Below are 26,528 nucleotides of genomic sequence, written 5' to 3'. Positions count from 1 at the left end.
AAGGTAAAAAATTTGATACTTAAATATTATTGTTATTTAAAACCACTAATGTCCTAAACGACTATAAGAGTTTTTAAATAAATTCTTTGTGAAACTAATATACCTACCTATAAAATGTTTTTCGTCAATTTCTGAATTTTATATTTCGACATGTTTCAACTCCGTTCCTTTAAAAGTGCACATGTAATGCCAGAACGATCCCATCCAAACGAATTCTTGTGGAACGATAAGGTAAGAGAGACAGTAATAAAAATAAATATCTAATTAAGTCAATGTTTATTACGTCTTTTGTTTTTTTATTTCGTAATAGTAGTGATAAAATAAGTTTACAAAAATAATCTGTTGCATCTTTCACTTATTTTTTGTCTTTTTGATTGTCAGCCTCCTCGATTTCTTTCATGTGCAGGTCATAAAGTAGACGAGCCATGGCAGTGTCCTCGACAGCCATACCTGAAGGAATGAGCAGGTTAAATTACCGAAAAAAGCCTTTTACGATTTTTCTACCTAAACTGAACGAAATGTTTTATTTTATTACTCTGTTGTTCACAATGCCCAAGAGTGTTTAAATAACCGAAACAGTGTATCGGTTTTTTAAGGTTTTTTTTATAAAATATTGAAGTAAAGTGCTTCAAAAATTGAAAGGAATGTATTTTATCTACTGGGAATATTATATTTATTATTATTTAATATATTCTACCTGTGAAGCTGTAAAGCGGCCATAAGGAATTTCGAAACTGCCAGAAATTGTAGGCATGCAAAGTTTGAAACTACAAATCTTACCTAAGCTTTGGAAAATTGTGATCTTCTTAGGTTCAGTGTATTTAAGCATTCCAGTGATGATGTCGCCCACCTCTCCCTTAAATTTAACGCTAATTCTTTCAAGACCACTTAACTCCTTTTTAGCCCCTGCCAAATAGTCCACAAAAACATCTGCGTTCAAATATATCGATTCCTCCAACTCTGAATGATGTTTCTGACCCGCTCCGACCGCTACAAAATTTAAATATTAAATTTCTCTTCAAAGGAAAATAAATTCAGTTTCCAATAACTGTTCCAATTAGAATACTTAAAATATAAATATTTTTTTTTTCTACAATAAGAAAGTCAGTTTTTGGAAATGAGAAACCTGATTTTTGAATACAGAATTATAATACTGTCCTCCTTTTTAAAGTAGATTTATCTCTATGATAACTTATATCAGTTTCCCGAAGGATCTGGAGATAAAGGAAGTTATTGGTTGTTCCCAAAGGAATTGTCACACAATGTGGCTGCTAGAGACCTTCCTTTCGTGCTCCAGATAATGCAGAATTTAGACTTTAACATAAATGCCAGTCACACATGGAGAAACAATACGAAACGGGAAATGGGTTCTCTCCAGATGAAATGAAGTTGATAATACAATAAAGTTCTTTTGAAAACACCATTTAAAAGGAATACGAAGATAGTGGCGAAAATTGAGATACCTTCGTGCAAACCATAGTCTTAGCAAATCCCAATTTAGAGTCTAAATTATCACAGCAGTGATAGTAATTTTCAACAAAAGAAACATTATTTATGATTGCTTTCTGTGTACATTTGTCAAACAAAACGTTTCGCTGTTTGTGTGCCATTAACTTTGACGTAAAATAAGTTCAAACATTGCCGACGGAAATCGGGAAAAAATCTGAGCACCACTACTTTTTGACTTAAAGCCAAAATCATCACCGTCAAAAACAGATTTTAAAGACGATTTGTAGCTCAACACATTACAAAAATTACGCTTAGTATCAACGTGAAGGAATTAAGAGCTTTACAGATAACCAAACTAATCCTAAACGACAAGTGCAAACAGACTATATATAAGGGCATTAAATCAGGATATACCTTGGTAAATAAATGTAGATTATCACACTGTAAATTGCTTCGTTCTGGTTTTCGGTCCGATATTAAATTCATGGTTTGAAAGAAAGGATGAGCTATGACTTTGGAATATTTTTTTTTGAAGATTTGAAATTTTTATACCAGGAAAGGTTTTGTCACATTAAGCAGATTCGAAGCTTCCTTTTCTTTACGTATATGCGATTTATAATTTGGGCTTTAGTATTTTTCTGCCCGTGATCGTACAAATAGGTCTAACACCTAATTTCTGGGCCAACTTTCCGCAAGCATCAATTTGATGTTTTAGATAACCGACACCCCCGTCTTTGTTCACTTTATGCATGTGTTCTCTCTCGGGATCCCCCGGAATTAATATGGGCTTGTCTTTGTCAACGGGCTCCATATTCCTAATGTACTTTTGCAAATCTTGAATCCTTTGGTCGAACTCCGGAGCGAAGAAACTAGGATTCACGGCCACAAAACATTGACCGATGTTAGCTTCTTTCTTCAGATTTTGGTCCAACTGACCAACATCTGGACCGTAAGCAGATCCGGCCAAAATTCCGCAAAATAGCTCCACCAACAAAGCAAGTGCGTAACCTTTGTACCCAAATGTTTTTTCTGTTCCTCCTAAAGGAAAGAGAAAGTGCGCCTCCTTGTAAATTTCTGTGGATACACCGTTGCAATTTCCTGCTACACAAGGAGGTATCTTTTCGTCAGTTTTCTTGTTCATTTCGAATTTTCCAAATGGCATTGATGTTGGCGAAATGCCCATGATGATATTTTCGTTTTCGTAAGGAGGCGCAGCAACCCCTATCGGATTGTATCCTAGCACCGGATCTTTTGCCCTTGTTGGAGCTATAATTGGAGCAGCGTTTGTACAACAAAATCCTAGAAGACCTTCTTTGGCGGCCAAACTCGAATAAATTTCGGCCAGTCCGAAATCATTCGATCTTTTGCATACCACCCAACCAACTCCCATCGTTTTGGCTTTAGCTATGGACAGCCTCATACAGAATTCTGCAACTACCGGTCCCAGACTGTTGCACCCATCCACCCAGGCCACGGCAGGAGATTCTTTGAGGAGTTTCGGTTTCGCCTTTAAATCGTAATAACCACTTTTGATGTCATTTATGAATTGCTCCAATTTGTTCATCCCTTCGTTACTGTGTCCGCGGTAGTCCGCTTCGGTCAGAATATCAGCCACCAAATGGGCCTGTTCTTTTGGCGTTTGTACCGCAACCAAGCAGTCGCGAATGAATCGTCTCACTTCTCTCAGTGCAATAACATTGATACCCTCTTTTTGATGAAAACTCCTTGCCGGTTCCATTTTTATATGTTCTATTTCTTTCTGCTTAATGTGATGAAAAAAAAACTGGATTTTTGGATACGAAAATTTAGTTTTACTTTTTTGTAAAAATGACAAGTGACAAATGGTAGAATAAAAAATGCATTCCGTCCTTGATTTATATCAAGAAATATTCCGCGAAATGCAAATATCATCGCATACATTCTACGTAATTCCACACAAACAGTAAACAGATATGAAGAAAGTACTTACCGTTTATGTGTACTCCTTCTTTTAGCCATTCGTATTTAACAAGAGGGCAATCCGAAAATGTAGCGGTAACAATTACATCCGCATCTTTCACACAACTTTCCACATTCTCGTGGACCGTAATCCTACCTTTGAAACCCTCTGTTTGTTCAAGGTCAGATTTTAGCTGATTTGCTCTTTCAATGGTTCTGTTCCATACACGAACCTTAAAATTTCAATATTTTTCTCTTACAATGTTCAACTTTTCAATTACAACCTAAATTTAGGTATATATTTTCTTCACTGAAATCCACATAGGATTTTATTAATTCAATTGATGATAAGTGTTTCCCTACATTGTGGTTTCTTCAGGAGTTACAAAATTTCTTATAAAATTGGAAATAATTGTCAAATAAACAAAAAGGGGTGAAAATTATAAAGAGTAGGTATTGTAGTCATAGTTCAAAAAGTATAAAGCCACTATGAGTGTTGATAGTTCTTAATATAAACAAAATAATAANCCGGTATTTAAAGATGAATTAATATATTCCCTTTCTTCTTCACTGATAAGCCAGTGTTCGTTGGGACTGTCGGCGGTAAAAACGGCCCACAAAATCAACCATATGGCGCACACGGCCCCTTCGATGTAAAAAATAGCGGCCCAACCATATCCCCCGGCAATGACACCCGAAACCAACTGAAAATATTCATGAATTATAATACAAGTAGTATTTTTTCAGAAGCCCTTTCCGTATTCAATTCTTTCTTAATTATCCATAATTCCGTAATGATGGCTGAGAAAGAAAGAAGTAGAGAAACTCTCGAAAATTCTGCTAGCGTCAGTTTTATTGATCTATTAAATTGCCCATAAATCTTCAGATAAATGAAATGCATATTTACACTCTCAATAAATAATGAAGACGAAAAACAAAAAGAATTTGTATCTAATTACTTTATGTCGTTTTCGATTTAGAAATAGATTGAAATATACCTCTTTGAATCCAAAAAAGTATTGAAAAGCGATCGCATGGATTTTTCCCTGTTCGCCGGCTCCAATAATGGCCAAAATTTGATCTTTACCAACGACGTCATTTTTCAAAATGTATTTAGTTGCCACAGCGGAAGCAGCTGCAGTACGCCATTTTGTCACCTCTGTTCCGGCTACAACCTAAATTAGGTACAATGAAATAAATCAAATGTTTTTCCTAAAATGACCCTTTACATTCGAAATCCGAACTGCAAGTAAGTTTTTAATACAACTGATGAAAATAATCAATTACTCAAAACTTTTCTTTGCACAAGATTCTTTAAGCTCCCATGAGATGAATATGAAAATGCCTACACCTCTTTTGAAAAAATTTTTGAAGCAATCTTGAGAAAAATCCTTTTCTGTTTGTCTTAATTTTAATTACTTCATTGATATTAGGTAAAAGCACTTGCATCTGAATATTTTTGAGTATAAATATTGCAGAGTTGTATTTTCCGGAATACTTAAAGGTAGATAACGCTACCAATCATTTAATAAAGATAAAGATAATAATTAACTGATAATTTACAAATGTGCTTACTGCTTTTAGTTGCCCAGAATTTTCATCAAGTAGCATAATATTTGCCACAATACTGGGTAAAGGGGCTTCTTTGTCCACATTGTCCGGAAAAGCAGTTACTAATTTACATCCCAAACTTCCGTATTTAGAGTCATCCAAATAACCGGGCATAGTTAAAAGTAAATTTCCGGAATGTGGAATCATAGTAAAAGTGCGCGGATTTTGAACCGCGCGGCGTTCAGAAACGCGCATCATAGCTCTCTCGATCGCATCGAAAGTGGAATCCCAGTTTAACAATTGACGAACTCTTTCTTCCGATAGATAAACCAATGACGAACTCATTTTTTCGTTTAAAAATATGGCACACACTACGCGACACGTATGTTTACTTCAGGTACTTTTGAAAATTGAATTTTTTTATCAATGCGGACCTTTATAAAGGTCCACTTTTATCCAAAATTTGTACTAGAAAGTAGTAGAATGCCACAAAGTTCCGCTACAGTTCAATATACCAAACCACAGCTGTTTATCTTCACTGTGTGTGTATTGTATTCTAGGATCGCGGTTATGCTATCTTGTTTGCAGCTCGTAGGTATTATCGTTGGCATCTGGTCAACGACCAGTATATGTGAACCTTTTGGAAAATAATCCTAATTAACGAAAACGCTAATAAGTTACTTTTAGTTGACTACGTTTAACTAATAAAAAGCTTTTCATATTCATCGAACTCCTTAAACATGTTATGGCTAATTGCTACAAGAAATATTTTTCTGTTGGTTTTTCCTATTTTTTACTTAAAGAAAAACAGTTTACATAGTTTGTTCCCAATAACTATTACTTGATGTGTCTAAATATTTATAAGAAAATCTAAATACTAGCGGAAACTTACGATGAAGTAGAAGCGTCTGTTTATACTGTTTTTTGAATAGAAACATTGTCAGTAGCGCATTACGTACCTTTTTCTTCAGCAATTTTAGATCTTTGCCTGTCTGCGTGTTGATTTAAGGTGAGAAACACGCAAACAGACAAAATTTTCCTCAGTAGATTTTAATGAATATGTTGTAACAGGTACTTTAAAAATGTTCCTAAAGTTTCAGTTTTATCTAAAATCATTCAGTAGAATTTGAAAAAAATGAAAATTATAACTCTCGAGTGTAATAAAATTATATACTTTCAAACTGTCAATTAATTTTGCGACATATCCTTCAAATAGCTCAGTTTCAAATATTCTATATTTCAATAAAGTTCATTAGTGAATCGATCTATATTTTACTTGAGCTCAGTAGTTTTTCCACAAGTGACGTCATCGTCTTGACGTTTTATTTATAACCTTACTTTATGCATTAAGTAATTCATGCAAAATATTTAAAAGATATTATTATTATGAACAATTATAAAGTTTTAAAGATACTGGCTACAAAACAAAATGTATTCGTGCGTTACAAATGTTCCCAAAGGGTAAATATATTAAATATTATGTTTTGGAGTTCATCTAGTAAAGTCCCTTTTCCAGAAAATTTTGCCCAAGGATAGGGCTTTGGAGCATTTTGATGAGTTTTATCTTCAAGTTTTTGGAAACAAGTGGTCCTCTGTAAGACAGGGATTATTGGGCAAACAAAAATATGTGGCTGTAATCAATAACTATTCTGATACAGAACAAGTTATATCTACACTAGAAAACTGTGGAGCTTTAAATATGCGAGCTCTTTTTAATGTAAGAAAACAAAATTTACAAGAGAATTATGATGTACTGAAACGTGATAGGTATTTAAGAAAAATTTGGAAGCTAGAAAAAGAACTAGATAAAAGTGTAAACAGTGTAAATGAACATTCAGAAGAAGAAACAAAATTTAATGAGCAATTTGACAAATATAAAATGTTATCGTTGAACTACAAATTAAATCATGCAAATTACGATGATTCAAGGTACATAGACTGTACTGCAGGACTCTCAGCAAATACTCTTCAGGAGTTTATACCAGCAACACAGATCAAAGGAAAAGACAAAGATTATGTTTTGGAGTCTGAATATTATGAATATTGTAAAGAAGATGGAGATTTCAATATTCCTGTAGAAAAAGAATATGACTTAAACTTTCCAGAACATTTAAATGTATATTGTTTTCCTGAAGGGAGTGGAAATAAGTTCACTCAACCTCGTAAAGGTTCTACAGGTGTTCACAACTATTATATTCTTGATGGGGGTTCTGTTCTTCCTGTGTTGGCTCTTGATATAAGACCTGGCAATACAATAATGGATTTATGTGCTTCTCCCGGTGGTAAAAGTTTTATAGCACTTCAAACATTATATCCAGATTGTGTTGTTAGCAATGACATTTCAAAATCGAGAACTGATAGGATCTATAAAGTATTAGGAGAATATTTTTATGACTTAGAGGAGAGGTGGTTGAAAACAAAACGGATTAAAGTTACACAGAATGATGGGAGACTTATCAGCGGTGAATATTATGACAGAGTTTTAGTAAGCATCACAAAATTTTAAATTTATCTCTACAGACATTAAAAATCCAATTAATTATAGGTTGATGTACCATGTACGACTGATAGACATTCAGTGAAGGAAAATGACAATAATATTTTCAAATCAACCAGATTAAAAGAACGTTTAAAATTACCTGAATTTCAAACTGAACTGTTAGTGAGTGCTTTAAAAATGGTCAAGAAAGGAGGCATAGTTGTATATTCAACATGTTCTTTGAGTCCCGTACAAAATGATGGTGTTGTGTATATGGCCTTACAGGAGCTTTGGGAGGATAGTAATATGGAATTTGTTGTCAAGTAAGTTCCAAATAGTTTATTCAACAATTTCTAATTAAATTGAATGGTGAATTAAAACTCGAGACATATACAATCTAATTGTATTATTGTATCAGTCAATTACTTTTGGAAATTAATTTTTCAGTTTTACAATTTCCTTTATTAATTTATAGGAATTTGAATTTTGCACTTGCTCAGACTCAAGATGTGTTTAAACTGGCGGATGCAAATATTTTTAGATATGGCAATGTAGTTTTGCCCAGTACACATCAGAATTATGGTCCAACATATTTTTGTAAAATACAGAGAATTAAGTAATTAGTATGCTGTTTCATGTGTGATAATTTTGTTTTTTAGATTGTGTATATTATTTTTTTTTTGCGAAACGAATTAATATTGCTAATGAAAGGTCTTGAAAATCAAAAATTGTATTGAAATTTTTTTTTTGTAAAAAAACATTCTTAATGCACATCCTGTGTACAAGATATTCTTTAAATTACGAATTAACATTAAAATTAAGTTTTAATTACAATTTTTTTTTTCATTTTTTTCTTTTTAATGCCCTCGATTTTCTTCTGCATTCTTTCACTATTTGATTTTATCCTTTTTACAACTAATCCTTGATATTTTTCGCGCCTTTTCTTATTTACTCCTGTATCAATTTCATACGTCTCCATTTTTTGTTCAGATGTATTATTTTCGTTGTTTTCTCGATCAAAAGAAATAAAATCTAAAGTATTACTTTTTTCTACCTCTACAATGCTATTTGGTATAAAAACTCTTTCCTTTTTTGATTTTCTGTAAAGGTAAATATCTTGCGGTGGTTTCTCATCAACCTCCATTTCACTCTCTTCATGGTATGCATCATCCTGACTGTTGGGTGTTGAAGACAAACTTAAATTATGGTCTAGATCTTCTGCAGTTGTGTCAATATTTTCTGAATCAAAAAGTCTTTGTCTTGGGAAGTTTATTTGGGCTTCAGGAACTGGATAATTATTATATATACTTCTTATTTTCTCATTCAGCAAATAGTAGTTAGAATCTTGTTCTAAATCTTTCTTTAATCCAAAAGCAACACTTTTTATTCCAAGCTTTGCCTGAAGTATTTCTCTCAATTTAGGAACTATTAGCACAGGAATACCATTCATAACACTCATGTCTATAAGATGTCTAACCATTAAATGTGGCTTAACATCGTCTGATATCAGTAGAGATGCAAGGGCAGTTTGCTCTAAATGCTGCGTAATACTATTGACACCAAGAATTATGCTTTTTCTTGAAATCAAATTTAATTAGTTTAGTATTGTAACTTAACATAAAACTTACTTGTCAACGACCATTGTATCATTATTATCTCCTTGTTCGTTATATTTTATACGAAATTCCTTACGTTTTTCTGCTGGGACATCCTTAATTAGTTTCCATGGAATTTTTAATTTCGGAGTTTTAAATAATTTAAGATGATTGTACAGAGATGCTACTAACAAATCAACATCTTCTCCCTTTATAATGGGCCTTATTTAAACAAATATGTAATTTCAAACAGGGCTACAAAGACACGTCAACTTACCAATAATTAACGTAAGGAGTAGTTACTAAATTTTTAATTGTTTCTCGTTTAGCTTTTTTGAATGAAAATGATTTCTGTTGTTGTTTTTTTGATAATGTTGGTGTTTTTGTACTTGAACTTTCCATAATTAACTAAAAATGTTGATACAAATATAGCACTTTGACGTTTAAATGAATAGGTTATATTACACTTTCTAGGTTATGTATGGCAAGGGTTATTCTTCTTGTTTTATTTGACAGGTTATAAGTATCAAATTTATTTAGCCATCTTATTAATATTTTAGATGTCTATATTGAAATCCAAAAATCTTTTAAAAAATGTATTGTGTGTAAAGTACATCACTATAAAATTTATCAAATGAATTTAAAAAAACAGCTTTTGTAATTTTCAAAATATTATAAGAAAAAGCGCCATCAGTCTGTTGTTACCATTTTATGTCTCTCTATCCGAAAATAAATCACACTTTCAATTTTGTAAGTCATTCGTTGCCACAAAAAAGGTAAAAAGAAAATAAACTACAAATATAAGACATTTAATATAACACTTTGCATTTGTATACATTAAAATCAAGTACAATGGGTCTAAATTGCATATTATCGTTTTTAGCACAACTGGACATAGAGTATTTTTAATTTAACCTACTTAACTTGTTTTTATTTCTTTCTTTATATATATTTATCACAATTTTAAGGTCAAAATAGACACAAATTAGTCTTTTCATGCACTTAACTGTAATTTTAATTAGGTATATTATGCAAGTTTTTAAAATTGTTAATTACCTACACATTCTACATAAATTCGTAATAATTTATTTTAAGACGTAATATAAAAATAAATTGTGCATATGTGGCAGCATTTATTGACATTTTTTATTTATTGTTTTTTATTTTAATAAAATGCCTAGGCCGAAAAAGAAACGGGTGAGTGATTGCACGAATTTTGACTTCAGGGCTTATTTGAACCATGATTTCGAATCTAATAAAAATATTTTTATATTGCACAATCGTTATTTAAAGCATTTTGTACTGGAAGGTAAAATTAATAATAAATTATTACTGGCAAGCATAAAAATATGTATATGCATATAGAGAAATGCGAGTATAATTGCAAAAAATGCTGTTTGATAAATATAATAAAATAGATACCTAATTCTCTTAAAATAACGTTTATACCGAAATATATTCCACACTTAAAAACATCGACAACATGAATAAATATTATTATTTATGTTTAAAAAGCCTTCTTACGTTTATTTGACTTCAAGGGTTGCGTTTGAAGTTTTGTCAGCTGTATCGTAACTCTGATTACTGGACGACTTTAGGGGTTGCCCTTCGGCGTCGTCATTATTTTGAGATTCAACTTTATTCCAATCCTGCATTTCTCCCGAACCAAAAACGGTGTATACTATGGCCTCAATGACATATAAGCAAACAGTTGTCCAAAATATTATTCTCCATGAGGCTATAGTGGGCTATAATAATAATAAAAAATCATAAATTTTTAAATGAATAGATTTGGGTGATGACCACAGTGTCCCTTTTACCATTTATAATTGTGATACAAATGGGGACAACTTTTGTCATAAAATAATGGCGACTTCTATAAAATAAAAAATACTTACATCTGTTGCGGTTAATTTTCCAACGAATACAGGAACAACAATTCCTGGTATAGTAGCAATGCTGTTGGTGATGGCCACCAAGGTTCCGGCAAAGTTGGGCGCAATATCGATATGGTTTGATAAAAAGCCACAGAACATTCCTCCAACGGATGTTATTGCTACGGTCATTAACACAGTGGCCCAAAGACGTCTACATCCAATATAACTCAGTACAATAAAGCAAACCATTGGAATAACGCTGGCAATCAATGTGGCGATTTTACGTGAAATGGTGGTAGTTATTTTTCCTTTTGTTCGAAGGGTGTCCAGAGTTTTGCTCAGTCCTATACTGAATATCCACATGATAAAGAAAGGCAGTGCAGTGAGAACTGCATTTTCGGCGATTTTAAATTTGAGAACGCTTTTCATGTAGTAAGGGAGCTCAATAAGGACCATGTACCAACCCCAATTCGAACATGTGTGTGCAACCAAAATAGCCCAAAACGGCAACGACTTCCATACGTTTTTCCAAGGAACTTGAAGTTTCTTTTTCTAATGCATAATTTTAAATATCGTTAAACACTTCAAAATCAAACGTATTTTAAGTCATTTTTACTTCAGAATTGCTGCCCTTTCCGGTATTTAAAGATGAATTAATATATTCCCTTTCTTCTTCACTGATAAGCCAGTGTTCGTTGGGACTGTCGGCGGTAAAAACGGCCCACAAAATCAACCATATGGCGCACACGGCCCCTTCGATGTAAAAAATAGCGGCCCAACCATATCCCCCGGCAATGACACCCGAAACCAACATAAGAATCTAGAAGACATCGTCATACAATTAACCACCTTTACACCAAACCCCAGAAATTGATTTGGGCTTCCACGGCTGTCGTTTGAAGTAACTGGATTTCCAAATTATAACCGTATCTCATTGATGAATTCCCCATGAGGAATCTTGGTGACGTTCGTCTCCTATCACAAGTGATTTCTGAAGATTGGAAAAACTTTGGCGGTTGTTGTAGAACAAACAAAATAGCTCAAACCCAAACGCCAAAACACGACACTGTAGTTGTCCAATACAAGAGATTTCGTCAATAAGACAAAATAGAATCCGGAAATCCAGTTTCTTCATTGAAAACCTCGTATAGAAGTATTGAATTATTTACGATAATTTTGTGTTTGTTCAACTAATTTTTAAGCGACCTCGTATATAATTAATAACGGTTCAATACGCGATAGTTATTTATAGACGTCGCTTTTAATAGACGCGCCGTTTATAAAGAACGTCAGCAAAAACACATAAAAATGGACAAAAAGCCCGTGAAAGTCTGTACCTAGTGATTAAAACGCACGTATGTGACAGAATCACCACCATGGTATTGGGATTGTATCCAAAATATAAATAAGAATGAGTTTTATTACTCTATTTTCAAAAACAACGGCATGGCGTCTAATTTTAACAAAATTGCTCCATTTTATGTGAAACGTGACAACAAGAAAAAAAAGAAAAATAAAATACGAAGTCTGTCCATTGAACTATTTTTACTTACAACTGTCCCTAATGCGGTACCAGCGTAAACAATGCTGCTTATGGTCCCTCTTTCTGACGGGGGTGCCCAATGGGCTAACATGACATGCATTGCAGGGAATGTGACACCACCTCCGATTCCCTCGAGTATGCGCATAGTAAGCATGGCCCCGAAATGTAATTCAGCCATCAGTGGTGTAAGCAAAGTACAAATTACATTAATGGCAACCGAGAAGAACATGACCCATTTGGCACTAAACAATTCTGCGACTCTGCCTCCGGGCAACTGGGCTACCAAGTAGCCCCAAAAATAAGCGCTTAACATAGTACCTTGTTCAGTAGTCGACCAGATGAAGGGACCATCCTGAAATTTTTTGCAATTCTAATGTCACTCCCATCATAAATGAAATGTATCTAAGTATTCCTTAAAGAATTAAACCATTAAAGGTTGGTACGTATGACATGGTGATTGTAAAAATAAAATAATAGTGGAAATACCTAAGGCATGACTATTGGGATCCGTCAAATGGGAGGAGCCTAAAAACATGGCGCCGATTAGGGAAAATTTATCGTAGTTCCTATAGTGTACCGTGCAATTTCCAAGTTTTTAAATTACGATAAAATGATAAATATTGACACAATATGTGATTGGGCTGACACAAAGCCTCGGAAAGGAAATTTCGTTGAAGGTGAGCGTGTTTTTAATGCCAATCACATTATAAAATTCGGAAATAACAAATCCGGAAGCTAGCCTTCAAATTCCGTCAAGTTTACTGCCTACTTTTTACAAACTTCGGATTTAAAAAGTGATTCACGTTATATAATTGGTGAGGTGATTCTGGGTGATTTAAGCAATATCATATCAATGACTTGCACGTGCAAAGCCGATTTAAGAGAACGTTGCAAACACATTATTGCAACTTTGTTGTATTGCAGCAGGTAGGTTCTTAACCTCAAAATACTTATATCGTATCATTAGAATTGTGTTAAATCAATTACACAGGAATAAATAATTTCTCACTTTATAATTTTAGTATGATTCTAGTTTTAAATATTAAGGTTATGGCTGATGGTAAATACTTGCTGAAATATAATCATGTGCATTAAAATGACGTGAACAAATTTTTATTCCGGAATTCACTTCTTTGATACCTACTGCTTTCATCCAAGCTTCTATTAGTTTACTTTTTTCTCTAATTTTCCGAATATATTTTTTACATATATAAAACGGTTAGTTTTTATTGGAAAGTAGTTAATGTAGGTGAAGAGTGAAGATCTATGTCTGAAGTGCTATTGCAGCTTTTCACTGAACATATTAACTTTTTATTTGATTTAACTTTAGAAGAAAACTTCGTCGACTCCATCATCAAAAAAATTTTTACTTTTTTAACGTGTTTTATTATTTTAATAAACAATTTTACAATTTGCGTGCACAGTTCCTATGTAAATTTTTCCCTCATTCGAGTTATAAATTTTGCCACCAGATGGTATATGCCCATTTGACGGATCCCAATATATATGTAGAATATTTCATGGAAAGTTAATTTTTTTTTTGTTGCCATAACATTGTAATGATCTATTGAGGAAAAAGGCTACCATCTTCAAAAATAATTAGTAGTTACCTTTTTCTTGGGAATAATAAATATCAGAAACAGCATTGGTTTCCCAGGAATATTTGAAAAAAAACTTAATTCCTTTAACATACAAATGAATAAGTTTTACAAATGCTTTGCTAATCTTCAGTTCAATTCATTTTTAATTCAAACCATTATTATTATTAGGCAATTGGCCCGCAAACAATAAAAAAGGATCAAATGTTTCTTTCAATTGGTTTTTATTATTCTTTTATGTGGCTATTTTGAATAACAACAAGGGATCTTGTGCCAAATAATAACGATAATAAAGAATAAAAGTAATTGGCCAATTTCTGTTTTGAGATTGGCAGTTTGCAAATTGGGTCACATTGTAAAAACGCGAATTATATTTGAGCCGCTTCAGTATATCAAGTTCATCTACCCCACGTGTCTCATTAAGTGGAACTCGGTCATGAAGCTACAGGTTTTTCTTTCGCATTTTGTAATTTTGCTTCATTTCTATGTTGCCAGTGACGCGAATCGAATCGATCAAAAACCATTTTACATACACAAAATGTTGCAATTGTGATTCGTACATCAAGCGGGCATATGTAACACATTGTATTTGTCATTAAGAATTACGAAATATAATGACAATGAAAGTGGAACGGGGAAGCCCACTGGGGGATCCCAAACCTAGTTGTATCTTATGTCGACACATTTGTCATAGAATAACAGATATCTTAAAATTACTCAATTTTATCACTTAGATTTTTTATTATTCAAGTTCTGATGAAAACTACACTTATTAAATTTAATAATAATGTAAATTTGCACATGACATTGCATGTATCTGTAACTAAAAATTTTGTACCATTCTGGTACCAAACGATACTTCTTTACAGTATCCATATGTTCCCTTTGTCGAATCACAACTGAACCAATACTCTAATAATAAATGGTTTCACCCTGAATAGCTTTAATTCTTCATTCTTTTACTGTTTACGTGATTTGAATGTGACGAAAAATTCAAAGAATTTATCAAAAATATACGGAACGGTTAATTTAGAAATCCGAAAAAGGTTGTTAAAGGTGTATGTTTGGAGCACGGCGTTGTACGGGTGCGAAACATGGACAGTGGGCGCGGCGGAAAAGAAAAGGTTAGAAGCNCCATGAAAAACTGGGAAGCCAATATGATTAAAGAGGGCCATTTTGACCTGGTCAGAGGTCGTGCACTAATTGAACAAGGTCTTAAAAATAGTCCTCAAAGCACCAAACTTGCAAAAAGAATCAAAAAGAAGGCATCAGAAAGTAATGAACCTTAAGTTTTTTGGAGTTAAGATTTGACCTTTTAGAAATAAGTAAGGATATAATAAGATTTGTTAAGTCTTATACTGTGGTCAAATAGTTTTGTTTAATGATCCATGTTTCATTAATTTATTTGGGACAAATTCAAAGTAGATTTTTTAACTACGCTATTATTTTAATGACATAAGAGAAAAAATATTTTTAAATGTAAAATATTAATACATACATTTGCATTTGGAATAAATTTTGCAGAAAACTAATTTTTATGACCTATTTAACTTTTAGTTTATAATAAATCAAAAAAAAATCAAGTCCCAATCTTTATTGACAAAAATCTTTAAAGCACCTTTTGTTTATAAGCCTACAATAAGGCACAAATTTACAAACTGATTATACTCTACACAATATAGTTTCCACCCTGCGTTAGAAAATTAATTCCTAAATCAAATACTACAAAAAAGAAAAAGTATAACATAATATCTTGAAAAATACACTGAAAATGATACATATATGTCGTTAACTTCTGCAAGTTGGGATTTTGTCTGCTCCCTAAAAGCAGTATCACTATCAAGAAACTATTGTCTGTTTTTACTTTCCTAAAATAAACACTAGTCACAGTTTCATAAATTAAGATTGGCACAAAAATTTTGTTTAAGTATGTTTCAAAGATGTCTATATGGATTACATATCCATACTGTTCACTAATTAAACACAAATAACGTATCAAAAAGGCGAGAAATACAATGAAACCATGATGTAAACTTATAAATTGAGATTTGTGTTGTAATCTAGTTTTTTCTTGTGAGTGATGGTTTATCAAAGTGTCTTCATAATCTGTAGTTTGATCGACATTTTTATCAAATATATATGCTCCCGTCGTTGCCTCTTTGTAGTTACTAACAAAATCTTCGTTTGTTTCTTTTTCACTTGAACTGTAACTATCAAGCACAAAGCCTTTATCTAAAAATGAAAACACCAACATTAATTATTTCAACAGGTCTAAAAACATACCACTCTTCAAATTTTGAGAAGAACTTTCTATTAGTAATTCTGTGTTTTCAGAAGAGTCTCTCAATTTCTGACTTTGAATATTTAAAATTTTATTTAAACGATCTTGAGAATTTTCCAAAATACGACGTCTTCTGATTTCTCTTTTGTCTATAACAGTTGCCATATCTGCAATTTTATTCTTTTTTATTTTATATAGTCAATAATTAAGGAAAATTTATTGTAATTTTTGTTTATTTACGTGTCAACATCATATTTATATGGTTAACATCGGTATGCAACCGTCAATATTTCTTTCCTTGGACTTTTATTTACAAGTCTTTATCAGCCAATGCCGATTGTTCGAAAGTCTTTTTGAAATAAGTAAATTGTACGCTAACAATAAACAATTGGCACTCTATTTTCATAATTAATATTACTTTTCCAATCTGATTGGTTATTGAAATAAACAAATTTTACTGCACGTGTCTGTTTTCCCACGAGCGTACCGGCTGTACAAGAAAGTGTGTATTATATTTAGATATGCACCGGAAATACACTAAACACATGCTTTATCTAAAAATATGTTAAGTGAAAAGTGAGTGTGTTTAGACCACAAAACTTTTATAACAGTAGTTTGAAGCCGTAAGTAGATAAATTGTATAATATAATGGAACAGAAGTCGCAAAATACAAAAAAATATACAAATTAAAGGTACTTACTTTCCAAAGGGTTTCCTACAGTTTTAACAATTTTATTTCCTTTTGACATAGTCCTTTTTATTTAATTCTGCAAAACAAAATTTAACTTTTTTTGTCTTCTGTTTTACTTTAAGTGCCTTTTTATTTATTTTCGTACCTTTCAAATAACATTCAATTAATAAAATAAAAAATCAACGGATCAGTTAGATAAACGTTTATTTTAAAAGAAATGATATTAGTAACTCTTTAAACTTTTGATTCTCGCGCCAGTTTTGATAAAAGTGCAACAATCAGTCAACAATTACTACATTCGCGATCAAATGAACAACTAACGAGCTGCGGTCTACGTTCGGCTTTGAAATCACATTGACTGACTAAAAAGCTCCCGAAGCTTTAAAGATGAAGGTGACCCCTACGAACACGCCAACGCTACTTCTCGATCATTGACCGCACCCTTTCGATGCGTACATCTTCAAAATCACGTAGCCCCAAATATTTCCTCGTTTTATGAAGATATTCTGATTAAATCCCAAAAAATTAATTTTATTTTACTTATTCGTTTCAAAAAAAACAAAACACCTGTATCGATTTTCAGTGTAGCAAACTCTTCTCATATATATGTACTATTTCATAATATTGCCTCCAATTAGAATTCCTTTTTTTTTTAGGAAAACTATTGAGACAACATAATTGCTAAAGACTTTTTACTGTAGATATACTTGAGGTGTTTATATGCTAATTAATGTTAAAATGTTGTAGTACCTGTCATAATATCATTTAACATTGAAGGTACATTGCATTTATTAGCAAGAACTTTGAATTATTTCAACCAGTTTGCAATTTTGCTAATGAAACCCACGTGTTGGTACTAAGAATATCGTTTGTGTGTGTTGTATGTTTATTGCGTAATTTTTATTATATACCACATTAAGTTATACAAGGTTGATTCCAAAAAGTAATATATTTAACTCAATATAATAAAAACATTATTGTACTTCTTTTAATCGATCAAAATTATATTTACACAATGATAATATAACGTAATAAAAGGTAATCTACGACAGTTCTTGGTAAATTTGAGAGAACCATGGAATTAATAATCAGATTCGAAATCAAGGACGTGCTAAATTGTTATTAAAAATCGTGTACATACGTATATTTAATATATGTATAGTACAACAGTGCATTTACTAAAATTTTATTAATAGAACTCTATATAATGTTAAATCGGTTATTAAAGTTTAATTTAGTTTATTTCAATATTATAATTTGAATTAATTTCTTCTTAATCACATCTTCCCCTCTGAAATTTAATTGTTGGAAACAGAACTACAATAAGGGTTGTAACTTTGTTTCCAATAATTAACTTCTTGTCTTGTGAGTAATTTTTATTTGCATTTAATATTTGAACTATAGATTTTGTTAATATCAAATAAAAAAATAAATTTGCACCATCTTTACCAGAATTTACGAATACTACTTGTATAGTTACTAAACCAGCTAATATTATTTACTCATTTATACACTTTAATTCGAGTATGACGTAACATTGAGAAGTTTTGCTTATTGAAAGGTATACTTGAGTCAATATATGTATTCCTATAATTACTATTTGAGTATATAACGCTGATACTATTCTAAAATATTGCCAAAGTACTCTAATTTTACTGCTGTAGTAGTAGTATATCTCAATATTCTAGAAACATTGAAGAATTTAAACTTGCCTGGTACACATTTAATTTCATAAGTATAATTGCGCTTGTTTAAATTTACCGCTACTAGTGCATCTAATGTAGATCACTCTTTATACAGGATTGCTCCGCGGGTTGCAGACCTTTTTCCATATAATAATCATTGTTTAAAAATAAACTGACAAAGCACTGCTTTTAATTAATCGCAGTTTTATTTTCATTACACAATCAAGTTTTATTGAGAATACATTTTATGTTGTTGAATTTAAATGTTATTATCACCTGTTAATTAAGCTGTTATTTTACATTTTTAGAAATATTAGTTAATTAACATAGACCTTAATAAAAAGGAACCATTAGCTTTAGTTTCACTTTTAACGCTTTACTTTCAGGATAAAATATAAAAGCAACTTGTTTTATTCAAATAATTGATAATTTATTAAGCAATAAAATACAATTTGATAAACATACAGAAACCCAACAAATATAAAAATAAATACACTACAACTAAATGAAACACTCACCTTTTGCACATTCAACATTGTAAATTATTCAGGTACATATACCAAAAATACACATTTTTTAATGATAGTAAAACAATACTAACGCGAAATATTTTTCAACTTTTTATAATAAACATTGTAACAAAAATTCGACTACATTTCTTTATAGTCAAAAGTAAATAGTTATATATGCTATGTATGTATTATATCACATGTTTTATGATAATAATGGTAACTAAGTTACATCGTTATATATTCAATAGTCAAATTTAAATATGAAACATTTTTTTGTGATAAAAGAACTAAAAACCATTCATGATTCATTAACAGTGATTAAAAGTGATTAAGCCTTTAGAAATTCATTAAAGCCTTTATCTTATAAAATTAATTAGAACTAATAAAACAGACTAAAAAGGTAATATCTTAATAATCAATTATAGTTTTTAAAGCATAGTAGCCAGAAAATAAATATTAAAAGGACATGGAATAAGGTAAATATATCCAAAAACAATCCTACAACTTTTCTCTTAACTAAGCAGAACTTTTTAGTTCTAACCCTGTGTCTAAGTTCAACATCTGCTTACATAATTCATAAGTAGAAAAAGAAACAGCTACCATAGGAATAGCTCTCATATAATTAATAGACATACCCCTATACAACCCGTTAACAATCCCATGTTCTTTATATACATGAACAAGAGTAGAAACCATCCCTGTAGCAAAATGTTTCGTTGCTGGATTCATAAGAGCCAATTGCATACGTCTTCTTGTTACATCCAAGGGGTAACTTACACTTTGAGCTACAGCCCCTGCCAACCCTCCGCAAATTAATTTGGCAGGTACCATAAGCACCAAGCCCCCTGTGTTCTTTTTACACGGTTTGCAAGTTAAATTTGGAAAATATTTCATGCAACCATACTTAAGATATTCGAAACAGTAAAAGGACAAGCCTGCATAGGGAACCATCCCCATCAATGTAGGCAAAAAACCTCGATAAAGACCTCGGGCGCCCCCTTCTTCTTTGAAAATTGTAGCAGCAGCATGGGCTATACCGGTGTAAATATGTTCACCAGTTATCTAAAATAAAATTTATGTAAAAATTGAATAGCCTTTTTTTAAAACGAAGATTACCTGAAATGCAAGCCTTGCTCGAATCGTATCCAAGGGATATGTTAAAGCTACTGCTGTTAAACCAGCACAGGAGCCTGCAAAAAACTTATCCAAATGAGAGGTAGGTCCAAAAATTCCATCAAAAAATCTCTTGTATAATTCAAAAGCTGTAAATTGAGTAGCTGCATAAGGAAAAATGCGAACCATTTGAGCACCATTTCCTTTATAGAGAGCAAAAACTGATTCATTTTCAACAATATGACGAAGACTATTATATACACCATGGCTAGCATGATGTCGATTATGAGCTTGCAGAAGTATCTTAATTCGGTCTAAAGGAGCTACTGTTGTTTTGGACACCATACCAGCAATACCTAAATACATATATGTAGCTTGTTGATTTATTTACTTTAAAAACTTACCTCCAGCAATTAAACTTTTACTGATAAATATCAAATCACTGTTATTTTGCTTCAAAGCCATGTCTTTTTAATTTACTTGCAAAGATCTACAATACAAAAGCACTTTATCAATAAAGTATTAAAAAAAAGACTTTTTACTCACATTACAATGAAATCAAAAGTAAAACATAATATTAAAGTCACAAAGTGAAAATTCTCGTCAAAGTAAAGCAGCGGATCATATTATCGTACAAATATGCAAGTGAAAGCGCGATAATACGATTCACCTGCTATGTGAGGCTTAGAAATAAGTTAAAACTAGTTTTAAAAACGGATTGCCACATATGAACTTGAAATGTGCGCCTTAACCTCTTGACACCGATTTGCCTACGAATAACGAAAAGAGAAAAGAATGCATACTTAACATTGTACCCTTTATATATTAAATGCAAAATACACAAAAAGAATGTTAAAAGCGTTACTAAAAACACCCACAACAAATTCTACACACATATTAACAATATTTTAAAAATATTCAAAAAATATTTACTTACATCACCGTTCATAGCAATCCATATTTTCAAATGTTTTGACTATTTAAGCTTATCATTGAAACGTAATTAGAATCACATTAAGAAACTACCCAAAACGTGACATTTACAAATAATCACTTAAATAATAATTAATAATTGCTAAACTAATTCTAACGTTCGCAAACTGACGTTTACCATAACTATCTATGATCATAAACACAAAAACAAACCGTTAGTGGCATAGTTACAAAAATGGTGACTTTTCGTTTAAGATAAGCAAGCACATCAGTTAGCAACACTTATTTACCATTATTATCTACGGGTTTTATTTACTATATTTACCAGTCAATGGTCATTTATAACCTAACCGTTGAATGGTTTTCGTTTTTATTGCAAAATTTTAATAAATTGATGATAAAAGCTAAAAATGAGTGTTAATAGTTCTGCATTTAAACTGTTTTCCTGTGTTAATGCATACAAAAATATTTTAAGCAACAGGTAAAAGAATGAATATCTGATACGTAATAATTAATTACTGAAAAAAAAAGGCAGTTTTAGGATAGTCTTTGCAAGTCCACAACCTCATTCAGGCTATAAATTGTCTTCTAAAACGAACATTGACTTGTCCAGCTTCCCTACTAAACCGCCAAAGCCTCTAACACCATATTTTAAATTTTTGGCTGAGCACAGATCTTTGGTAAAAAAGGAACATCCAGAATTTAATTCTCTAGAAATAATAAAACAATGTGCAAAAGACTGGAGAGATGTCCACGAGAGTATCAAAGAACGATACAATGAGCAGTATAAACAAGAAATGGACATTTATTCAAAACAGTATTTAGATTACCAAGGGAGATTAACACCTGAACAAAAAGAGAAATTATCACAATTAAGAAAAGAAAGAATTGAACAAAAGAATAAAATCAGATTGAAAAAGGTAACAGTGTTTATTAAAATATTCACATCTTATCAATTCCTCATCTATTTTAGAAATATAGGGATGCTAATAGACCAAAAAGACCTCTGGCTCCTTATTTTCTGTTTCTTGCAGAAAAAGCAAAAGAAAGAAATGAGAAATACAATGAATTAGCCATAACTCTTAGACATGAATGGAAACAGTTAAGTGAATCTGAAAAACAAAAGTATTCAGACGAATTTAACAAAAATATAAAAGAATATGAAGAAGCCATGAAAAACTGGGAAGCCAATATGATTAAAGAGGGCCATTTTGACCTGGTCAGAGGTCGTGCACTAATTGAACAAGGTCTTAAAAATAGTCCTCAAAGCACCAAACTTGCAAAAAGAATCAAAAAGAAGGCATCAGAAAGTAATGAACCTTAAGTTTTTTGGAGTTAAGATTTGACCTTTTAGAAATAAGTAAGGATATAATAAGATTTGTTAAGTCTTATACTGTGGTCAAATAGTTTTGTTTAATGATCCATGTTTCATTAATTTATTTGGGACAAATTCAAAGTAGATTTTTTAACTACGCTATTATTTTAATGACATAAGAGAAAAAATATTTTTAAATGTAAAATATTAATACATACATTTGCATTTGGAATAAATTTTGCAGAAAACTAATTTTTATGACCTATTTAACTTTTAGTTTATAATAAATCAAAAAAAAAATCAAGTCCCAATTTTTATTGACAAAAATCTTTAAAGCACCTTTTGTTTATAAGCCTACAATAAGGCACAAATTTACAAACTGATTATACTCTACACAATATAGTTTCCACCCTGCGTTAGAAAATTAATTCCTAAATCAAATACTACAAAAAAGAAAAAGTATAACATAATATCTTGAAAAATACACTGAAAATGATACATATATGTCGTTAACTTCTGCAAGTTGGGATTTTGTCTGCTCCCTAAAAGCAGTATCACTATCAAGAAACTATTGTCTGTTTTTACTTTCCTAAAATAAACACTAGTCACAGTTTCATAAATTAAGATTGGCACAAAAATTTTGTTTAAGTATGTTTCAAAGATGTCTATATGGATTACATATCCATACTGTTCACTAATTAAACACAAATAACGTATCAAAAAGGCGAGAAATACAATGAAACCATGATGTAAACTTATAAATTGAGATTTGTGTTGTAATCTAGTTTTTTCTTGTGAGTGATGGTTTATCAAAGTGTCTTCATAATCTGTAGTTTGATCGACATTTTTATCAAATATATATGCTCCCGTCGTTGCCTCTTTGTAGTTACTAACAAAATCTTCGTTTGTTTCTTTTTCACTTGAACTGTAACTATCAAGCACAAAGCCTTTATCTAAAAATAAAAACACCAACATTAATTATTTCAACAGGTCTAAAAACATACCACTCTTCAAATTTTGAGAAGAACTTTCTATTAGTAATTCTGTGTTTTCAGAAGAGTCTCTCAATTTCTGACTTTGAATATTTAAAATTTTATTTAAACGATCTTGAGAATTTTCCAAAATACGACGTCTTCTGATTTCTCTTTTGTCTATAACAGTTGCCATATCTGCAATTTTATTCTTTTTTATTTTATATAGTCAATAATTAAGGAAAATTTATTGTAATTTTTGTTTATTTACGTGTCAACATCATATTTATATGGTTAACATCGGTATGCAACCGTCAATATTTCTTTCCTTGGACTTTTATTTACAAGTCTTTATCAGCCAATGCCGTTTAAATTGAATGTAATTACAACAAAACAAAAACTAAAAATTGTGTTCGATAGTGCAAGGCACGAGACTAAAAAGACATTTGCTTCGTAATATTTACTAATTTAAAGAATATTTTTATTAATTTTTAAAAAATAATTCTAAATTCAAAGTTACGGTTTTGGGACACGTAACACTACCTTAATAAATAAATACGAAGGTCTATGTCAAGGTCATTAATAATCTAGTTGTATCCAGTTGTATCTAACAATTTTAATCTATGGTCAAATGTTTATTGCTGTGGATTTTTTTTTCTGTCTGCAATCGTAAAAAAAAATAAAATGGTAAAATCTTCAAATAATAGTGCGTTAAGAACTAGGACTGCAACATTTTCTGCTCTCTACGTTTTGTTTATTATTCTTACAACATGTTGTAAGTATGCAGTATAGCTATTACATATCCTAACAATTTTTACTATCCATACAATATTTTAGCTATAATTCTGTACACGTTTTATACAGATAACAAAAAATATATTCCAAGTAAGTTGCGAAATATATTTACTTTCATACCTATTAAAGCTTTAAATTCTTTACAAGTAATTCTTTATATTATTTCAGCATATTTGAATTTCATTGGAGTATACTATACTGCTGTACTTGTGAAAAGAATTCGACTATTTTTAGAAGAGTTATTCTATTTAGAAACTCGTTATAACAATAATATATATATTCTAATAAAAGATACTTTTTATTTTAATTCGCTAAGTACTATCTTCTTTGTACTTTTTCTCTTGTCCTATCTTGTTTTATTAAATTGTTATGTCGAAGATAATTGGATGACATTTATTTTATCAAATTTGAGCTTTCACTCACCAATGAACCTCTGCTGGTTATGTCTCCTAGAATTTTTGAAACTGGTAAGCATTTTAATTAATAATAACCAATATATTTCAAATGTTTACTGTACATATATGTTAATAAACTGTAAACAACAAACTTATTTTAAAAATGGAAAGTTAGATAGGTCTAGGATATAACGTGTATACACATTGTATATTGGTTATAATTATAAAATTCCATTATTTATATTTCCAACATTCCTTCATATGTAGATCAATACAAATGTATAAAATCCTTCGTAAAACGAATTATAATTATATATAACGTAAATATTCTGGTAATATTATACATAGCTGGAAAATGGTGTATGTATACAAACAGCAGTTGTAACCGTTGTTATTGAAATAATGTATAAATATCATTTTTATTTCAAAGTTGATTTGTATGCTGTGATGATTAATAAGGACATTTGGCAACGTGTAAAAATGATAAATGTTTGATTCCTTAAGTTTCAGTCATAGATAAAAATAAATATGGCAAACCAAGCTAGGGAAAGTACAGAACGATGTAATGATTTTAATTTATGTCTCAATTTAGACACTAATGTCGATAACGGAAGTGATACAATTCTTTTCGAAATAATAAATAAATTAATTCAATTAAGAAAAAATTATAGTGAACTTCTAAACAAATACAATGCAGTTTGTAAACAAAATGAACAATTAAAAGAAGAAATAGAAAACCAAAAAAATTAAACGTAATGAAAGGAAGGTGTACTTGAGTCAATATATGTATTCCTATAATTACTATTTGAGTATATAACGCTGATACTATTCTAAAATATTGCCAAAGTACTTTAATTTTACTGCTGTAGTAGTAGTATATCTCAATATTCTAGAAACATTGAAGAATTTAAACTTGCCTGGTACACATTTAATTTCATAAGTATAATTGCGCTTGTTTAAATTTACCGCTACTAGTGCATCTAATGTAGATCACTCTTTATACAGGATTGCTCCGCGGGTTGCAGACCTTTTTCCATATAAAAATCGTTGTTTAAAAATAAACTGACAAAGCACTGCTTTTAATTAATCGCAGTTTTATTTTCATTACACAATCAAGTTTTATTGAGAATACATTTTATGTTGTTGAATTTAAATGTTATTATCACCTGTTAATTAAGCTGTTATTTTACATTTTTAGAAATATTAGTTAATTAACATAGACCTTAATAAAAAGGAACCATTAGCTTTAGTTTCACTTTTAATGCTTTACTTTCAGGATAAAATATAAAAGCAACTTGTTTTATTCAAATAATTGATAATTTATTAAGCAATAAAATACAACTTGATAAACATACAGAAACCCAACAAATATAAAAATAAATACACAACAACTAAATGAAACACTCACCTTTTGCACATTCAACATTGTAAATTATTCAGGTACATATACCAAAAATACACATTTTTTAATGATAGTAAAACAATAGTAACGGGAAATATTTTTCAGCTTTTTATAATAAACATTGTAACAAAAATTCGACTACATTTCTTTATAGTCAAAAGTAAATAGTTATATATGCTATGTATGTATTATATCACATGTTTTATGATAATAATGGTAACTAAGTTACATCGTTATATATTCAATAGTCAAATTTAAATATGAAACATTTTTTTGTGATAAAAGAACTAAAAACCATTCATGATTCATTAACAGTGATTAAAAGTGATTAAGCCTTTAGAAATTCATTAAAGCCTTTATCTTATAAAATTAATTAGAACTAATAAAACAGACTAAAAAGGTAAT

General features: G+C 30.9%; 7 protein-coding genes and 1 long non-coding RNA gene across 12 annotated transcripts in view; 3 read left to right on the top strand and 5 right to left on the bottom strand.

Moving 5' to 3' along the window:
- Window positions 1–296: 296 nt before the first annotated feature.
- LOC108737829 (ketimine reductase mu-crystallin) lies at window positions 297–6,107 on the bottom strand. Of its 3 annotated transcripts, XM_018470940.2 has the most exons (6): window positions 5,898–6,107; window positions 4,963–5,575; window positions 4,386–4,562; window positions 3,419–3,620; window positions 781–990; window positions 297–450 (listed from the first exon to the last, which is right to left on the bottom strand). In XM_018470940.2, the coding sequence occupies exons 2-6, from the start codon at window positions 5,281–5,283 to the stop codon at window positions 356–358; spliced, it is 1,005 nt and encodes a 334-aa protein (XP_018326442.1). In that variant the 5' UTR covers window positions 5,284–5,575; window positions 5,898–6,107; the 3' UTR covers window positions 297–355. The 3 variants fall into 3 exon arrangements, 2 of the variants coding, with proteins under 2 accessions (XP_018326442.1, XP_018326443.1); XM_018470941.2 differs by lacking the exon at window positions 5,898–6,107 and having other exon boundaries at window positions 4,963–5,673; XR_001937910.2 differs by lacking the exons at window positions 297–450; window positions 3,419–3,620; window positions 4,386–4,562; window positions 4,963–5,575; window positions 5,898–6,107 and adding an exon at window positions 1,864–3,344 and having other exon boundaries at window positions 903–990.
- A 126-nt stretch (window positions 6,108–6,233) lies between these two features.
- LOC108737828 (5-methylcytosine rRNA methyltransferase NSUN4) lies at window positions 6,234–8,263 on the top strand. Its single transcript, XM_018470939.1, has 4 exons — window positions 6,234–6,399; window positions 6,455–7,423; window positions 7,484–7,740; window positions 7,893–8,263. The coding sequence occupies exons 1-4, from the start codon at window positions 6,325–6,327 to the stop codon at window positions 8,035–8,037; spliced, it is 1,446 nt and encodes a 481-aa protein (XP_018326441.1). The 5' UTR covers window positions 6,234–6,324; the 3' UTR covers window positions 8,038–8,263.
- On the bottom strand, window positions 8,209–9,519 carry LOC108737831 (ribonuclease P protein subunit p38-like). The gene is made up of 3 exons (XM_018470945.2): window positions 9,290–9,519; window positions 9,046–9,234; window positions 8,209–8,994 (listed from the first exon to the last, which is right to left on the bottom strand). The coding sequence occupies exons 1-3, from the start codon at window positions 9,412–9,414 to the stop codon at window positions 8,235–8,237; spliced, it is 1,074 nt and encodes a 357-aa protein (XP_018326447.1). The 5' UTR covers window positions 9,415–9,519; the 3' UTR covers window positions 8,209–8,234.
- A 295-nt stretch (window positions 9,520–9,814) lies between these two features.
- On the bottom strand, window positions 9,815–12,884 carry LOC108737804 (sialin). Its single transcript, XM_025980669.1, has 5 exons — window positions 12,876–12,884; window positions 12,443–12,802; window positions 11,506–11,709; window positions 10,911–11,441; window positions 9,815–10,760 (listed from the first exon to the last, which is right to left on the bottom strand). The coding sequence occupies exons 1-5, from the start codon at window positions 12,882–12,884 to the stop codon at window positions 10,539–10,541; spliced, it is 1,326 nt and encodes a 441-aa protein (XP_025836454.1). The 3' UTR covers window positions 9,815–10,538.
- A 2,725-nt stretch (window positions 12,885–15,609) lies between these two features.
- Window positions 15,610–16,579, bottom strand: LOC112906467. Its single transcript, XR_003232371.1, has 2 exons — window positions 16,314–16,579; window positions 15,610–16,262 (listed from the first exon to the last, which is right to left on the bottom strand). It is a non-coding gene; the product is annotated as an uncharacterized LOC112906467 (long non-coding RNA).
- A 2,547-nt stretch (window positions 16,580–19,126) lies between these two features.
- LOC108737832 (graves disease carrier protein homolog) lies at window positions 19,127–21,449 on the bottom strand. 2 transcript variants are annotated; one of them, XM_018470947.2, is made up of 5 exons: window positions 21,250–21,449; window positions 20,859–21,082; window positions 20,717–20,802; window positions 20,316–20,668; window positions 19,127–20,261 (listed from the first exon to the last, which is right to left on the bottom strand). In XM_018470947.2, the coding sequence occupies exons 3-5, from the start codon at window positions 20,775–20,777 to the stop codon at window positions 19,716–19,718; spliced, it is 960 nt and encodes a 319-aa protein (XP_018326449.1). In that variant the 5' UTR covers window positions 20,778–20,802; window positions 20,859–21,082; window positions 21,250–21,449; the 3' UTR covers window positions 19,127–19,715. The 2 variants fall into 2 exon arrangements, with proteins under 2 accessions (XP_018326449.1, XP_018326448.1); XM_018470946.2 differs by lacking the exon at window positions 20,859–21,082.
- A 104-nt stretch (window positions 21,450–21,553) lies between these two features.
- On the top strand, window positions 21,554–22,812 carry LOC108737833 (transcription factor A, mitochondrial). 2 transcript variants are annotated; one of them, XM_018470948.2, is made up of 3 exons: window positions 21,554–21,726; window positions 21,781–22,165; window positions 22,219–22,812. In XM_018470948.2, exons 1-3 carry the CDS (start codon window positions 21,656–21,658, stop codon window positions 22,567–22,569), a joined length of 807 nt encoding a protein of 268 aa, XP_018326450.1. In that variant the 5' UTR covers window positions 21,554–21,655; the 3' UTR covers window positions 22,570–22,812. The 2 variants fall into 2 exon arrangements, with proteins under 2 accessions (XP_018326450.1, XP_018326451.1); XM_018470949.2 differs by having other exon boundaries at window positions 21,636–21,726; window positions 21,777–22,165.
- A 1,322-nt stretch (window positions 22,813–24,134) lies between these two features.
- LOC108737830 (stimulator of interferon genes protein) overlaps window positions 24,135–26,528 on the top strand; it is an 11,228-nt gene continuing 8,834 nt past the window's right edge. The window contains exons 1-3 of the mRNA XM_025980639.1: window positions 24,135–24,306; window positions 24,369–24,416; window positions 24,495–24,704. Of these exons, the coding sequence (XP_025836424.1) occupies window positions 24,216–24,306; window positions 24,369–24,416; window positions 24,495–24,704 (349 nt within the window). The 5' untranslated portion in view covers window positions 24,135–24,215. The remainder of the gene's footprint in view (window positions 24,307–24,368; window positions 24,417–24,494; window positions 24,705–26,528) is intronic.

This window comes from Agrilus planipennis, unplaced genomic scaffold (genome assembly GCF_000699045.2).
Source record: "Agrilus planipennis isolate EAB-ADULT unplaced genomic scaffold, Apla_2.0 scaffold3, whole genome shotgun sequence".
Lineage (NCBI taxonomy): Eukaryota > Metazoa > Arthropoda > Insecta > Coleoptera > Buprestidae > Agrilus > Agrilus planipennis.
Note: the sequence above shows the minus strand (reverse complement) of the source record. Positions and strands in the feature narration are given on the sequence as shown.

Excerpts from the sequence above, each read along its gene's own strand:
- LOC108737828 (XM_018470939.1), top strand. The coding sequence starts at position 6,325 with ATGAACAATTATAAAGTTTTAAAGATACTGGCTACAAAACAAAATGTA. Across the intron at positions 7,424-7,483 it reads AATATTATGACAGAGTTTTA|GTTGATGTACCATGTACGAC; the intron begins GTAAGCATCACA and ends AATTAATTATAG. Across the intron at positions 7,741-7,892 it reads AATATGGAATTTGTTGTCAA|GAATTTGAATTTTGCACTTG; the intron begins GTAAGTTCCAAA and ends ATTAATTTATAG.
- LOC108737829 (XM_018470940.2), bottom strand. The coding sequence starts at position 5,283 with ATGAGTTCGTCATTGGTTTATCTATCGGAAGAAAGAGTTCGTCAATTG. Across the intron at positions 3,621-4,385 it reads ACTTTTTTGGATTCAAAGAG|GTTCGTGTATGGAACAGAAC; the intron begins GTATATTTCAAT and ends TGAAATTTTAAG. Across the intron at positions 991-3,418 it reads AGAAGGAGTACACATAAACG|CGGTCGGAGCGGGTCAGAAA; the intron begins GTAAGTACTTTC and ends TAAATTTTGTAG.
- LOC108737831 (XM_018470945.2), bottom strand. The coding sequence starts at position 9,414 with ATGGAAAGTTCAAGTACAAAAACACCAACATTATCAAAAAAACAACAA. Across the intron at positions 9,235-9,289 it reads ACTCCTTACGTTAATTATTG|GCCCATTATAAAGGGAGAAG; the intron begins GTAAGTTGACGT and ends TGTTTAAATAAG. Across the intron at positions 8,995-9,045 it reads GATACAATGGTCGTTGACAA|AAAAAGCATAATTCTTGGTG; the intron begins GTAAGTTTTATG and ends TTTGATTTCAAG.
- LOC108737832 (XM_018470947.2), bottom strand. The coding sequence starts at position 20,777 with ATGGCTTTGAAGCAAAATAACAGTGATTTGATATTTATCAGTAAAAGT. Across the intron at positions 20,669-20,716 it reads TAAAAGTTTAATTGCTGGAG|GTATTGCTGGTATGGTGTCC; the intron begins GTAAGTTTTTAA and ends ATATGTATTTAG. Across the intron at positions 20,262-20,315 it reads GAGCAAGGCTTGCATTTCAG|ATAACTGGTGAACATATTTA; the intron begins GTAATCTTCGTT and ends ATTTTATTTTAG.
- LOC108737804 (XM_025980669.1), bottom strand. Across the intron at positions 11,710-12,442 it reads GTACCGCATTAGGGACAGTT|ATTCTTATGTTGGTTTCGGG; the intron begins GTAAGTAAAAAT and ends GATGTCTTCTAG. Across the intron at positions 11,442-11,505 it reads GAAAGGGCAGCAATTCTGAA|AAAAAGAAACTTCAAGTTCC; the intron begins GTAAAAATGACT and ends ATTATGCATTAG.
- LOC108737833 (XM_018470948.2), top strand. The coding sequence starts at position 21,656 with ATGAGTGTTAATAGTTCTGCATTTAAACTGTTTTCCTGTGTTAATGCA. Across the intron at positions 21,727-21,780 it reads AAAAATATTTTAAGCAACAG|TTTTAGGATAGTCTTTGCAA; the intron begins GTAAAAGAATGA and ends AAAAAAAGGCAG. Across the intron at positions 22,166-22,218 it reads ATAAAATCAGATTGAAAAAG|AAATATAGGGATGCTAATAG; the intron begins GTAACAGTGTTT and ends CATCTATTTTAG.